At 41.8% G+C, this 16,252-nt stretch overlaps 1 protein-coding gene across 2 annotated transcripts; it reads left to right on the top strand.

Annotated features, from left to right (window-relative positions):
- The first annotated feature begins 7,592 nt into the window (after nucleotides 1-7,592).
- Nucleotides 7,593-15,605, top strand: k0841 (K0841 protein). 2 transcript variants are annotated; one of them, XM_014215723.2, is made up of 20 exons: nucleotides 7,593-7,686; nucleotides 7,867-7,967; nucleotides 8,167-8,229; nucleotides 8,378-8,410; nucleotides 8,581-8,605; nucleotides 8,738-8,870; nucleotides 8,998-9,157; nucleotides 9,274-9,364; nucleotides 9,455-9,546; nucleotides 9,636-9,690; nucleotides 9,792-9,919; nucleotides 10,471-10,549; nucleotides 10,644-10,792; nucleotides 10,993-11,155; nucleotides 13,940-14,020; nucleotides 14,111-14,256; nucleotides 14,396-14,492; nucleotides 14,612-14,750; nucleotides 14,934-15,066; nucleotides 15,183-15,605. In XM_014215723.2, the coding sequence occupies exons 2-20, from the start codon at nucleotides 7,870-7,872 to the stop codon at nucleotides 15,283-15,285; spliced, it is 1,968 nt and encodes a 655-aa protein (XP_014071198.1). In that variant the 5' UTR covers nucleotides 7,593-7,686; nucleotides 7,867-7,869; the 3' UTR covers nucleotides 15,286-15,605. The 2 variants fall into 2 exon arrangements, with proteins under 2 accessions (XP_014071198.1, NP_001133992.1); NM_001140520.1 differs by having other exon boundaries at nucleotides 7,652-7,967.
- Nucleotides 15,606-16,252: the final 647 nt, after the last annotated feature.

Below are 16,252 nucleotides of genomic sequence, written 5' to 3'. Positions count from 1 at the left end.
CATGTGTTTATATTTTTGTTCAGTATACTTTTTAAATGTGCATCTGTCGTCATGAGACAATCTAAACAACCATCTGGTTTTGGCCTATTAGCAGGGCCGGCCCTCCCATTAGGCAAGATTAGGCCCCAGCCTATGGTGGCACTTCAATTTGGGGCGGCATTTTGACAATTTGGCTGCCGGCGCCACCAGCGCATAGCCTTGCTGCAGTTCAACTAGTATTGGACTTGATAGACTACAATGAGCACATTATGGAAGATAGCATTATTTTATTTGTAGACTTTTACAAGGCATTTGATACAGTTGAACATCATTTTCTTTTTGAGACTCTTAGATTTTTTGGTTTTGATCAATATTTTCAAAGTGTAATTAACACACTTTACAATATTAGTTACAGCTCTGTTAAATTATCCCATGGAACTTCACAAAGATTCGACATTAGACGTGGAATTAAACAAGGATGCCCAATTTCTCCTTTCTTATTTGTCAAACAAGTTATGGCACATCATATAAATAAGGATAGTTTTAGGGGTATTCAGATACAAGACAAAGAGATAAAATGTTCACAATTGGCTGACGACACCACCTTTTTTTTGAAAGATCATAATGAAGTCAGGAAAGCTATTGAGTGTATTAATGCCTTCTCACATGTATCAGGTTTATCTCTGAATATTAGGAAATGTCAATTATTTGCGTTGAAAAGATGTGACTTAAAACTCAGTATGTAATATCCCTTTAAAAGATGTGATCACATATCTTGCTATTAAAGTTAGCAAAGATCAGAAAGAAAGTGCCAACTTAAATTTCTCTCCTATTGTAGAGAAAACTGGTAAGAGATTTAACTCCTGGTTATTAATAGATCTTTCTTTTTCTTGACGTGCACTTTTATCAAAATCTGAAGGTCTGTCCCGATTAGTTTATATCTCCCTTGGATGTTCCTCTGTCAGTAACTAAGATGGTTGATACTAAATGATTTAACTTCATGTGGAGGAATAAACCTCATTATTTAAGAAAAGCGGTAATATGTAGCACCCAAAGTGAGGGAGGGTTGAATGCTCTGGATTTTAAAACCTGTAGTATAATATTTAAGATTAAATGGATACAAAACTATTTAAGAAATAAGGATTGCATTTGGAATATCATCCCTAATGTAATATTCCAACAGATTGGTGGTCTAGAATTCTTACTGAAATGCACCTTTGATATGGGTAAAATCCCTGTTAAGCTTGCAAACTTTCATAAACAAGTACTGCTAACTTGGAACCTCATGTACAAACACAATTTTCCCCCACATTGGTATACAATCTGGAATAATAAAGACATAAATACAAAAACAAGTCTTTATTTTTCCAGAACTGGTTTGACAACAACATTATTTGGGTTAAACAATTATTGAATAATGATGGACAATTATATGATTATCCAGAATTTATTAGAACACACAATGTTACATTCACTCCTGAGGAGTATCAAATTGTTGTTAGAGTTGTCCCTAAAGGTGCTATTCTTCTTTTAGGAGAATATAACAATACTCAAAGTGCAACTGTTGAGGATTTTGTAGCCTCAATACAATTAGAAGGAATTGACATTTTAAACTATAAATGTAATAACATGTATATAAGGAAACTATGTCAATATGTTACTATTCCCTCTGCCAAAATGTACTGGAATGCAGCCCTGGGACAAGTGAACTGGAACAAAGTTTTGTTGTTATCTGGTAAATATTGTATATCTAATAAGGTGAAAGAAGTATCATACAAACTCATTCATAGAATCTACCCTGTACAGACCTTTATTATACACAGATTTAAAATAGCTATTGATAACAAATGTGTATTTTGTGGTTGTGAACCAGAAACTCTTGACCATTTATTTTGGGACTGTTCTTATGTCAGAAGATTTTGGAGTGAGTTCGAAGATTTTATTTTAAAATAAACGACTATTAATGTTAATTTGAAAGACTGATATGTTTTATTTTGATCCAAATGATATGGACCCTGATTTAACTTTCATTGTTCATTTGTTTATCTTTCATGGAAGATTCTTTGTCCATAGAATGAAGTGGGCAGAGAACAAACCCCTCTTCACATTATTTAAGATAGAATTTAAATATTATTTTGAAATGATCAGTAAATGTAAAAACAAAAAAGCAATACGCACCATAAAAGTATTTAACAAATTGAAAATGAATCTTGATATGTAATACCCCTGTCTGTTAGGTTTATGTACGCTTGTTTGTAAATCTTGTAAAAAAATGTATTTGTTGTGTGCATACATTTTTTTTTAAAGCAAGTTTAAATCAACAACAACAAAAAGGCTTGCTGCACTTCCCGCCCCCACCCCATTCCCGCTTCTCCCGAAGTTCACTCCCACTATCCTTGGTAGCTATGGTGATGCGTGTGTTTATATGGGATTATCCAATTGTGAAACATTAACAAAAATGAATCTGCCAATTAAATGATTGGATTTTTATTTTGTTTGTGTGTGACGAAAACGATTAGTGATTAAGGCAGTAGCCTAACCTAGCTTGTTAACGTTAGCTAGCTACTACTAGTGGATATTATTTTAGCTAAAAGTAATCTATAGAGATTTGAAACAATTTGCTATCATGTCTAAGAGACAAAAACTATCAGGAAGCGAATATTTAAAAAAACAATGAGAAAAGAGGCACAATCTCAAACCAAAGACAAATTCGCTGGTGAAATTGATCAGCGTGCAGCAATGTCCATCAGCTGGTGTGGAGAATTACAAGCCTACTAGGACAGGCCATTCATTCGCCGAGAATGACGAGCCCCAGTTCGCTGATCCTAGCAGCGAAGAGGGCAAACCGGAGGAGTCCGAGCCATGCACTTCCACCAATGATTAAAGCTCTCTGGCTGGACAAGAACAGGTGGTCGCACCAGGCCTGGCCACATCTCCAAACAATGCCGGCGAAGACCCTACTATCTTGGACCCAGACTCAGATTCGTCGCTCCCCGTCCCAGATGACAGTGGTGGTGCTGCTGCTAAATCCGAACTCCCAGACAAAAAAACATAAAAGATCCCGGTGAGTGGCCAAAATATAGGAATGGATCTTTAAGGTATATGTTAGTGCAGGCTGCGCCACATCAGGATAAGCAGGGGAATTTCCCAAGAGATGAGGGACAATGAAAGTTTTCTGTGGCCCACTACAATAGGAGGATGGAGAATTGGGAGAGACCAAGGCTTGTCTATTCCAAGCAAAACGATGCAGCCTCCTGTTTTTGCTGCAAACCTTTTTCATACGAGTGCAAATCTGCACTGGTCAGGGATGGAACCAGGGACTGGAAGAATCTGTGCCACCTCCTCAGCTCGCATGAGAAGTCGCATGACCACCTAGATAGTTTCCAGAGGTGGAAGGAGCTGGAGATCAGGCTGGTGTCCAAGCAAAATCAGATGATTTGATTTCAGGACCATGTACAGCTCCCGAGAGAAAACACATCAGCACCACAACAGAGGAAAGCGGAAACTCTAGGTGGAGACAAAATAAATAAAATGTTGAAATTGATGTTGGGCAATCAAATTCGATATTTAAATAAACTAAATTCGTTAAGGCTGGGTCATTGACATAAAGCTTATTTTACACTACTCCAGCGAAACGAGGCTAGCCATGCATTTCTGAAAGCAGTTGTTTCCAAAGCTCAAATGATCTTACTCTGTTTTACAGTTCCACAGAAATATTAAAATATATGTTAAATATGTTATATAAAAGTGTTATTTTTATTGTAATTGTAACAATTATGGGGTCATGCCATGTGTGATATGGGGTCATGCCATCAGCACTGAGACTGCACTCGTGAAGGTGTTAATTACCTGATAATGGTGTCAGACCAACGCTCTGCATCTGTCCTCGTGCTCCTCGACCTTAGTGCTGCTTTTGATACCATCGATCACCAGATTCTTTTGGAGAGATTGGAAACCCAAATTGATCTACACGGACAAGTTCTGGCCTGGTTTAGATCTTATCTGTCGGAAAGATATCAGTTTGTCTCTGTGGATGGTTTGTCTTCTGACATATCAACTGTAAATTTCTGTGTTCCTCAAGGTTCTGTTTTAGGTCCACTATTGTTTTCACTATATATTTTACCTCTTGGTGATGTCATTCGGAAACCTAATGTTAACTACCACTGCTATGCGGACGATACACAGCTGTACATTTCGATGAAACATGGTGAAGCCCCAAAATTGCTCTCCCTGGAAGCCTATATTTCAGACATAAGGAAGTGGATAGCGGCAAATGTTTTACTTTTAAACTCGGACAAAACAGAGATGCTAGTTCTAGGTCCCAAGAAAGAAAGAGATCTGTTGGATCTGACAATTAATCTTGATGGTTGTACAGTCATCTCAAATAAAACTGTGAAGGACCTCGGCGTTACTCTGGACCCTGATCTCTCTTTTGACGAACATATCAAGAATATTTCAAGGACAGCTTTTTTCCATCTTTGTAACATTGCAAAAATCTGAAACTTTCTGTCCAAAAATGATGCAGAAAAATATATCCATGCTTTTGTCACTTCTAGATTAGACTACTGCAATGCTCTACTTTCCGGCTACCCGGATAAAGCACTAAATAAACGTCAGTTAGTGCTAAACACGGCTTCTAGAATCTTGACTAGAACCAAAAAAATTGATCATATTACTCCAGTGCTAGATTCTCTACACTGGCTTCCTGTTAAGGCTAGGGCTGATTTCAAGGTTTTACTGCTAACCTACAAAGCATTAAATGGGCTTGCTCCTACCTATCTTTCCGATTTGGTCCTGCCGTACATACCTACACATAGGCTATGGTCACAAGACCCAGGCCTCCTTATTGTCCCTAGAATTTCTAAGCAAACTGCTGGAGGCAGAGCTTTCTCCTATAGAGCTCCATTTTTATGGAATGGTCTGCCTATCCATGTGAGAGAATGGCAGACTCTGTCTCGACCTTTAAGTTTTTATTGAAGACTCATATCTTCAGCAGGTCCTATGATTGAGTGTAGTTTGGCCCAGGGGTGTGAAGATGAATGGAAAGGCACTGGAGCACCAAACCACCCTTGCTGTCTCTGCCTGGCCGGTTCCCCTCTCTCCACTGGGATTCTCTGCCTCTAACCCTAATACGGAGGCTGAGTCACTGGCTTACTGGTGCTCTTCCATGTGTCACTTGAGTGGGTTGAGTCACTGACGTGATCTGGTCCGGGTTGGCGCCCCCCTCGGGGTCGTGCCGTGGGGGAGATCTTCATGGGCTATACTCGGCCTTGTCTCAGGGTAGTAGGTTGGTGGTTGAAGATATCCCTCTAGTGGTGTGGGGGCTGTGCTTTGGCAAAGTGGGTGCTGTACAAATCAAATGAATTATAATATTGTTTAGTGCAGTGACAACAATGGTGGTGTTCATTCACTTGGAGGTCAAGGTGGAGGTCAATGTGTTTATGTGTCGGGGGGCTAGGGTCAGTCTGTTATATTTGGAGTATTTCTCCTGTCTCTTCCGGTGTCCTGTATGAATTTAAGTATGCTCCCTCTAATTCTCTCTCTCTTTTCTCTCTCTCTTCTTTTGGAGAACCTGAGCCCTAGGACCATGCCTAAGGACTACCTGGCCTGATGACTCCTTGCTGCTCCAGTTTCAACTGTTCTGCCTGTGGCTATGGAACCCTGACCTGTTCACTGGACGTGCTACCTTGTCCCGGACCTGCAGTTTTGGACTCTCTCTCTACCGCACCTGCTGTCTCTGACTCTGATTGATCGGCTATGAAAAGCCAACTGACATTTACTCCTGAGGTGCTTTCCTGTTGCACCCAAAACAACCACTGTGATTATTATTATCTGACCCGCTTGTCATCTATGAACGTTCGAACATCTTGGCCATGTTCTGTTATAATCTCTACCCAGAAGAGGACTGCCAATCCCTCAGAGCCTGGTTCCTCTCTAGGTTTCTTCCTAGGTTCTGGACTTTCAGGGAGTTTTTCCTAGCCACTGTGCTTCTACATCTGCATTGCTTGCTGTTTGGGTTTTTAGGCTGGGTTTCTGTACAGCACTTTGTGACATCGGCTGATGTAAAAAGGGCTTTATAAATACATTGTATTGATTGATTTTTTTTAACAGGTGGGATATTATTAATGAGAAACTTGTTTTCCTACTATAGGTAGGTTGCATAATGATATCAACATTGTAACTCTCCAATGCAGGGGTTAAATATAATTAGAGCTTATTTCTTTATCTTCCCAAAAATTTGTAGTAAACCTACCTGTTCGACAGACACAATTATCCTGTCCATCGATGTCGTTATAGCCAAATACTCCAATACTGACTAAATACCTGTGTCTGGGAAGGGCTTGGTGTGTTTCTACACCTGCATTGCTTGCTGTTTGGGGTTTTAGGCTGGGTTTCTGTACAGCACTTTGTGATATCAGCTTATGTAAGAAGGGCTATATAAATACATTTGATTTGATTTTGACTAAAACCAGGGCTCGAATTGAGTGAGGGTATCACATACCCTTTGTTAAATAAAAGGGCAAAAATTAAAATCGATTGTTTGCTTTCTATTTTGAAATAAATACATAAAACGTATCCAGATTACATAAAGCGTTCTATAACAATGCTTAACTCTGATGCTCTAAAATGACTGTGAAAGACGTGACTCCGATGCATACAGGGATATATTGATTCCTCTCTATGACAATCTGAAGCTAAACTCCAGCCTATAATATTCGAGCAGATAAAAAATATATACTTTGCTATTCTGTCCCTATAAACTGAGCTTTTCTCTTCCCGAAATGAGAAAAAGATGAAGATACGGAGGAGTACTCAGCATTTGAAGCTTACAGTTTTCTGCGTCAGTAGAGCCTGTCTGGGTGGAAAGGTAACTTCTGAAAGTTCCATGCTTAGATTCATAAGGATGTCTAAGATGTCATTGTTTTTGTCTCGCCTAGGGCGGCAGAACATCCAGGGCATTGGTGATTTTATCAATGTAATCAGAAAAAAAATATTTGGCTATGTTATTGTCATTGAACTGATAATATAGCCTACTAACCAGATGTGTTAAATTGTTTAATTTGTAGCATAGGCCTATTAATTGGGCTGCTATTATGTTCTGCTCCTCCGACTTTTAGCTGAGAAAAAGATTGGCCCAAGCCCAAACCTGGGGGGGGGCAGATTTTTATCTCGCCTAGGGCGGCAGAACGTCCAGGACCGGCCCTGCCAATTAGGTCTTTATTATTATTTGCCATATGTCTGAAAATAATGTATATATTTATACGGAATGGTGAAGTGGATGAAAGCTGCTGTGTCGCTCTGACTATCTTATTGAGGGGAAAATGTACTTACTCTGATGTGGTTGTCCCGCCTAGCTATTCTATAATTAATGCACTAACTTTAAGTCGTTCTGGATAAAAGCGTCTGCTAAATTACTCAAATGTAAGTTTCCCATTTTGTGTAACATTTCCGTATTCATTACTGAAACCGTTTGAGAATCGAACAGAGCAAACCGAGAATTCTGAATAGACAAATCCAGGTAGATCTCGTCTCGTTTCGTTCAGTTTGCTTCCGTTTAAGAAATGTTTTGCAACAGAATCGGCGTAATGTTGTAGAACGTTAGACGTACTATTTGTCCTGTTTCAGAACGTAAGCAAACGTCACCGGATATGCTGCAGAGCGGGAAATTGAACGGGCGGAAAAATAACAATCGCCCAACTGAGCAAAGTAGGATAGCTAACTTTTCTTGACATCTTTTTGACAGTCAATCACTTGGAAACAAATCTAATTAGCCATCGTACTATTACAGCCACCTGTCAAGCTAAGGTGTACTTGCTAGTATTCGATTTTGGTGAGCATTATTGAGCTGGATAGCTAGCTTGCTAACGCCTCGCTTGTTTTGTCTAGAGGATGGGAGACAGGACCCTGCTGCGGGAACTAAAGCGGTGGGCGATTGAAGAATTTAATCTACCAACCCAAAGTCTCCCAAACGACAACTACTTTAAAACGTGCGTAACGTCATTCATAAATGTCCAATTTAACGTACATGCACCTTTCTTTGGCCTTGTTGAGCTATTCCTTTTTGTCTTGGTAGCAATTCTAACTACAGTCTTTCATATCGGCAGTTGCAGACTAATTAAAACAATTTGTCCCAACATTGAGTTAACCCAAGTAACGTTAAGTATATTGATGTTTGTTTTGATTCAGGTTATGTGTTGGCCCAGGTGCCTCTATATGGAGATATGTCACACAACATATTTTCAATCAGAGGTGGGTATGCAGACAGGTTTTTACAACCTTATTTCTTATACTTCCTAGTGTTTCTAGCAATTATTTGTAGTAACTAGGTCAACTATTGTCGTTTTGTCCTAATACGTTTGTTCTTCCAATATATTCGTCTATTCCTTTGTCTTTTCAGGAATGTAAGGGTTATGCGTGGAAATCTCCAATGGTATCCTTTATTTTTGGTGTCTTGAGTTATCTACAAATGTGATAATTTCACTGTCTCTGAGATGACACCAACTCTTGATAGGATAACTGCCTAATTTCTCTGACAATAATATGACACACAGGTTTTGTTGTATGTACAGTTGTACAAGCCTTGACGTTGTGATCTCTCAGGTACAAAGTTCTGCACGATAAGGAGGTACAACCATATTTCTCTAAACAAATGTCTAGATAGTTTGATAGTCTTAAAAATGTGATACTGTAGCAATGTGTTAGCGTTATGTTTTCTGTGTGCTCATTCTTTTACATTATTGTATGTACACATTTGCAGTTGAAACGGGTAGTGGGGCAGAGTGATGCTGCTAAGCGGTTTGAGCTTCAGGAGCAGATAGAGGAGCTGAGAGTAGAACTAAACCACCTGGACTCTCAAATCAATGGGACTGAAGCACAGCTGGTTACTGAGGGTGAGCATTTGATCAAATATAGAATTTTTTTCTACATACCACATCCTAAAATGTGGTAGGTCTGTATATGTGGATGTCCTCTTTCGCCTTGACGCATTGTACTCTGTAATCCCTTTGTATTGAGTAGAGGAGTCCATTAACCGGAGCTGGGAGATGGTGGAGGAGAACCAATGCAGGGAGCTGCTTTTACAGGCTTTTAAGCAGCGCTGCATGAAGGAGCGCCACTCTCTTTCAGAGGATATCCACAAGATCAGTGGGCACTCTCAGGTTCTGGAGCAGCTGTCTAGGTGTGCTTGCTAGAGCCTCTGCCGTTTACCCTTACCATTACTTACCACACTTCCACATGCATTTGACGCCTCAAGCTAACCCTAAATCCATTCTTTACTTTTGGTGTGTTTTGCAGGAGGGCAGAGATGAAGGTGGTGTTTGGAAATGAAACCTCCAATAGCAGTGGGGACCATCTCAATCCATCAGGAGCAGAGCCTAAGGTTCTGGTAAGTGCTTTACTATATTTTATTACTTATATGATAGTCTTCGAAGTGATGGTTTTGCATTTTACCGGTCTTGTTTATTTTTCCCCTTAGCGTAACGTCAGAGAGTTGTGTGATGAAAGACTCCAGTTCTTCCAGTCTTTGCAAGAGAGTGAACTGAACATGACATCTTCCACTGCCACACAGTAAGAATCATCAGATGGTTTTATATAGGAACTGGAGTTATCCATGGGATACTTCTATTGCTAAATCATTGTTGTCTCTCTCTCTTCAGCTTGACACGTGAACAGAGAACTGCACTATTTCGGCATTGGTTAAGTGCTGTGGAGGTAAGTTGCATTGTTTGCACTTAGTTAGTTACATCATGATCTGTTTCATATTTTCTTCATGCGAGTGAGAATCATATTGTTATTTTTTTTAATCTCATCAGGACTTGTTGCAATGCTATCCTCCGAACCAAGTGCTGTCAGCCTTGCAGTACCTGGCCTTGGGACAGGAAATGACATTGGAGGAGATGCTTGCCTCTTTGGATGTGGCTCGTGATGTTGCTGCATTACGGTAAATGGTTAAAAAAAATATACATGTAAAGTTTTGTTGTATTTTAACCCCTTTTCTCCACAATTTTGATCTTGTCTCATCGTTGCAACTCGGGAGGCGAAGGTTGAGTCATGCGTCCTCTGAAACATGACCCACCAAACTGCACTTCTTAACACCCACCCGCTTAACCCAGAAGCCAGCCGCACCAATGTGCCGGAGGAAACACCGTTCAACTGACGACCTATGTCAGCCTGCAGGCACCCGACCCACCACTAGGAGTCGTTAGAGCGCGATGAGCCAAGTAAAGCCCCCCTGGCCAAACCCTCCCCTGACCTGGAAGACGCTGGGCCAATTGTGCGCCACCCTATGGGACTCCCGATCACAGCCGGTTGTGATACAGCCCGGGATCGAACCCGGGTCTGTAGTGACACCTATAGCACTGCAAAGCAGTGCCTTAGACCGCTGTGCCACTCAGGAGGCCGATAAATGGTTAAATTGATAAGAAAGTTAGCTGGACAAAAATATCTGCATGGATTTGAATTATAGGGGCAAATGTATCTGTTTAATTTTAGGTTTCGCTACGAGAGTAATCACCTGCCGGACATCTCAAAAGAAGAGGAAGAGCTACCACCCGTTAAGAGTCTTTTACAGGTGCTTTACACGTTTCCGTTTACACTAAAATACCAACATGGGGCCAAGACACTGCATAGGCTGGAACAGTAATATATGTGTGATCTTTTTGCAGTCAGCCTGGGAGGAGGTGGAACAGAGTCTGATGGAACTGGCTCAGACACGGTCACGAATTCAACTGCTCCAGACCCAGCTTCATGCCCGAAAGAAAGAGGCACAGTTAGAGCTGATTGGCGGGGAATCTCAGACCGAAGCCCTGTCACAGTAAATCTGCACAATCGATTGACTTCTTCCACATCATTTACATGACATTTACATGTCATCAATGAACATGCTCAGCCTCTAAACTAGTCATGTCAATTCATCAGAAGACTTTGGTTTGTTGTCTGTATCTATTGTTTGTGATGCTCTTTACTCTTTCCCAGTTTAAAACCTCTTTTCTCCCATGTTTCCGTCCTGCTCAGGTCAGTGTTTAAGCTGGAGATGCAGTGTGGGATTCAGGCAGCAGTGAGAAATAGTTTGCGGGACCAGTGTGTTCAAATGGAGCAGCATGCCAGGGACCGACAGGAGGACCTCCGCAACCTACGGAGCCAATGGCAAAACATCATGGACTTCAGACAGCTTGGGGTGAGAACCTGCCATCATTAAAACTGTGTACTTTTGTGTCTTCCACGCACACCACAGCATTTCATCACTTGCCACACATTTACCTCAATCTCACACAAATGATCAAGGAACCTACCAGGTACAACCCTAAATCTGTAAACATGGGGACCCACATAGATATCATCGTGACAAACTTGCCGTCAAATTACACCTCTGCTGTCTTCAACCAGGATCTCAGCGATCACTGCCTCATTGCCTGCGTGCGTAATGGGTCTGCGGTCAAACGCCCACCCCTCATCACTGTCAAACGCTCCCAAAAATACTTCAGCGAGCAGGCCTTTCTAATTGACCTGGCCCGGGTATCCTGGAAGGATGTTGACCTCATCCCGTCAGTAGAGGATGCCTGGTTGTTCTTTAAAAGTTATTTCCTCACCACCTTAAATAAGCATGCTCAGTTAAAAAAAATGTAGAACTAAGAACAGATATAGCCCCTGGTTCACTCCTGACTTGACTGCCCTTGACCAGCACAAAAACATCCTTTGGCGTACTGCATTAGCATTGAATAGTCCCCGCGATATGCAACTTTTTAAGGAAGTCAGGAACCAATATACACAGTCAGTTAGGAAAGCAAAGGCTAACTCTTTCAAACAGAAATTTGCATCCTGTAGCACTAATTCCATTAAGTTTGAATAAAAGCACCTCCTCCCAGCTGCCCACTGCACTGAGGCTAGGAAACACTGTCACCACCGATATATCTACGATAATCGAGAATTTCAATAAGCATTTTTCTACGGCCGGCCATGCTTTCCACCTGGCTACCCCTAACCCAGCCAACAGCTCTGCACCCCCCGCAGCAACCTGCCCAAGACCCCCCCGCTTCTCCTTCACCCAAATCCAGATAGCTGATGTTCTTAAAGAGCTGCAAAATCTGGACCCATACAAATCAGCTGGGCTAGACAATCTGGACCCTCTCTTTCTAAAATTGTCTGCCGCAATTGTTGCAACCCCTATTACTAGCCTGTTCAACCTCTCTTTCGTATCGTCTGAGATCCCCAAAGATTGGGAAAGCTGCCGCGGTCGTCCCCCTCTTTAAAGGGGGAGACACTCTAGACCCAAACTGCTACAGACCTATATCCATCCTGCCCTGCCTTTCTAAAGTCTTTGAAAGCCAAGTTAACAAACAGATCACTGACCATTTCGAATCCCACCGTACCTTCTCCGCTATGCAATCTGGTTTCCGAGCTGGTCATGGGTGCACCTCAGCCACGCTCAAGGTCCTAAACGATATCATAACCGCCATCAATAAAAGACAGTACTTTGCAGCTTTCTTCATCGACCTGGCCAAGGCTTTCGACTCTGTCAATCACAGAATTCTTATTGGCAGACTCAACAGCTTTGGTTTCTCAAATGACTGCCTCGCCTGGTTCACCAACTACTTCTCTGATAGAGTTCAGTGTGTCAAATCGGAGGGAATGTTGTCCGGACCTCTGGCAGTCTCTATGGGGGTGCCACAGGTTTCAATTCTCGGCCGACTCTTTTCTCTGTATACATCAATGATGTTGCTCTTGCTGCTGGTGATTCTCTGATCCACCTCTACGCAGACGACACCATTCTGTATATATCTGGCCCTTCTTTTGACACTGCTAGCATACCTCAAAACGAGCTTCAACGCCATACAACAGTCCTTCTGTGGCCTCCAACTGCTTTTAAATGCTAGTAAAACTAAGTGCGTGCTCTTCAACCGATCGCTGCCCACCCGACTAGCATCACTACTCTGGACGGTTCTGACTTAGAATATGTGGACAAATACAAATACCTAGGTGTCTGGCTAGACTGTAAACTCTCCTTCCAGACTCACATTAAGCATCTCCAATCCAAAATTACATCTAGAATCGGCTTCCTATTTCGCAACAAAGCCTCCTTCACTCGTGCTGCCAAACATACCCTCGTAAAACTGACTATCCTACCGATCCTTGACTTCGGCGATGTCATTTACAAAATAGCTTCCAACACTCTACTCAACAAATTTCATGCAGTCTATCACAGTGCCATCCGTTTTGTCACTAAAGCTCCACATACTACCCAATACTGCGACCTGTATGCTCTCGTTGGCTGGCCCTCACTACGTATCCGTCGCCTGACCCACTGGCTCCAGGTCATCTATAAGCCTTTGCTAGGTAAAGCCCCGCCTTATCTCAGCTCACTGGTCATCATAGCAACACCCACCCGTAGCACGCGCTCCAGCAGGTATATTTCACTGGTCATCCCCAAAGCCAGCACCTACTTTGGCCGCCTTTCCTTCCAGTTCTCTGCTGCCAGTGACTGGAACGAATTGCAAAAGTCACTGAAGCTGGAGACTTTTATCTCCCTCACTAACTATAAGCATCCCCTGTCAGAGCAGCTTACCAATCACTGCACCTAGCCCATCTGTAAATAGCTCAACCAACTACCTCATCCCCATATTGTTATTTTTTTGCCCCTTTGCACTCCAGTATCTCTACTTGCACATCTATCACTCCAGTGTTAATGCTAAATTGTAATTATCTCGCCACTATGGCCTATTTATTGCCTTTCCTCCCTCCTCTTACTACATTTGCACACACTGTATATAGATTTTTCTATTGTGTTATTGACTGTACGTTTGTCTATCCCATGTGTAACTGTGTTGTTGTTTTTGTCGCACTGCTTTGCTATATCTTGGCCAGGTCGCAGTTGTAAATGAGAACTTGTTCTCAAATGGCCTACCTGGTTAAATAAAGGTAAAAAACGAAATGTGACACACTTTTTTCATGTTTTTCTTTATAGGATGTCAGGCAGGAACAGATAAGAGGTCTGATCAAGGGGAACTCAATAGCTAAGACTGAACTGACTCGTGTCCACAAAGAGGTATGCCCACTATGCTGCTGTGTACTGTAATACATAGTGTAAACAGTGGCCATCTAACTTGACCTTTTCTTCTCACCTGTCTGACCTGAGATTGGACAGTTTGTCCAGGGAAAGCTGGTTCCCCAGTTTGCTAAAGTTCTTTCAGCGGCCAATAGGCTTCGCAACTCTGTGTCCCAGGAGGCCAGACAGTTTGGAAACGTGTCACTATTGACACTTGACCGCAGGATCATTGAAGGGTAAGTGCTTCATATTTGTTCGTGTTTGATGGGTGAGAGGCGTTATCCTTCTAATCACTATTTGGTCTGGATGAGAAAAAATGCTCAAAGGGACATTTTTCAGATGGTTAAGTTTTGTAAACTGCTATATATATTTCAGCGAGCAGAGAATTCCAGCTGCATGGTTGTCTATCCATCGTTTGCATTCCTTGCCCTTCCACAATCTGTGTCAAAGCCTGGCTTTCCCAATGTATCGGGTGAGTCCCAGCTTATTATTCCATGACCATTTATGCACCTAGTGGTTTGCTTCTTGCTCTTATCCTCTTGTTTATTTATATATTGTCTGTTTTTTGCCTGCTTTATGGTTCTCTGCCAGGCCCCTGAGGAACTGTACACCCAAGCTCTATCCCAGCATCTGGAGCTTCGATTTCTGCGTCGTTTGCTGCAATTGCACTCCTCCTCTTTAACAAATGTGGAGAAGCAGGGAGCACTGCTTCCTGCACCTGACCAACAAGGTACAGATCTTCTATAGAGTTCAAAGATGCAAACTAACAAATGGGAGAGCTCGATGCCATCCAATCAGATGCCAATCAAACTGTATCACTCATCTTTACCTAGTTACCCAAAGGCAGATTATGCGATCGTACGTTTGATCTCTTCATCTCGCTTTCATCTCCCTCTTATGTATTCCTCCTTAGCCCTCCTGCTACGTGTCCTGGAGGAAGACAAGGAGCTGCTTAAGTCTTTATTGCCCAAGGTTCGGGAGCTTGCCCAGCGCTGCTCACAGGGCCTTTGTTATGGGTATCAGGTCAAGACTGCAATTTCCCATTGGTAAGTGCTACCATCAACACTTTCTCCCATATAACTCTTACTCATATTGAACCTCCATATTATTCACCAGCTACTATTGACAATTCACCTTTTTCTTCTGTGTTCTTTCTGTGCAGGTGGGATCAGCCTGCTCAGTTTGCTCTGCCTGACATACGTAAGGGGGGACTGACTTTTCAGCAGTGGCTACAGAGGTGGAAATTTGCAGCTAAGGCTTCTTGATGAGCTCCCTAGAAAATAAAGACAAGACTGAAGTGCATAGATACCCAGCAAACAGGATGTCCAGGGGACCATGACACAACCTGCTGAAGTTCTGGGGACATCTTAATGACTAATTTCTGTTTGCAGCGTATGCACCAAGGTGAATTTTAGAGAACAATACTGTTCTTTGTAGTACTAAAACTACAATTTTATTCCCACTGACATTAATTTACAATATTGTTTGTTTCTCACATCTTCTTTTTGCTAAACATGATGCCATTCAATCTGTATCACATGTAAATTGCTATTGTTTTTATGCCATTAAATGAACTTTGCCTGCACCTTATCTCTGTTTTAATGCGCTTGACGGTTAATCTCAATCACAAATGTAATCCTATTTGACCAAGACAGTTGCATTAGTTGTTATCCATATGACCATGTTATTGACAATACAGACAAATACTTTTTTGTTGATAGAGGAATAGATTGTTGAAATAAATGAGTGTTCCATATAGGACCACTTTGTTCATGGTGTGGTTTTGCAATGTCTGTGAGCTGTAGTTGTATGAATAATCCTAATATCCTGTGTTTATTATTGGCAACTAGCTATATTCAGGACTTGTTCTTGACACATGGAATGGTTTTCTGTGTGATTTGCATTGTTTGACCAATTTTATGGCACGCCCTGTACTTTCCTTCCCAGTTGATGAGAGGCAGGCAGTCAAATGACATTGCTCACACCGGTCATATCTCGATCTTTGCAAGTGGAGGCATTCGTAAAAATATGCCAATTATACGTGCAACGTGAACACTTATGTACAAATTTGTCCTCTAGTCTGCGTATGAAGGTGTGAAAATTGAAAAAGGACTGTACTGTTATATTGAACGATGATGCAGAACCATCCCGAGCCCGACTCGAATTATGCTGCGTTCATAACCAAGTGGGAAGGTGGTATTTACCTTATTCAACTGGGACAGACCACACGAA

Source organism: Salmo salar, chromosome ssa10 (genome assembly GCF_905237065.1).
Source record: "Salmo salar chromosome ssa10, Ssal_v3.1, whole genome shotgun sequence".
NCBI lineage: Eukaryota > Metazoa > Chordata > Actinopteri > Salmoniformes > Salmonidae > Salmo > Salmo salar.
The sequence above is the reverse complement of the archived record's forward strand: the minus strand, read 5'-3'. Positions and strand labels throughout refer to the sequence as shown.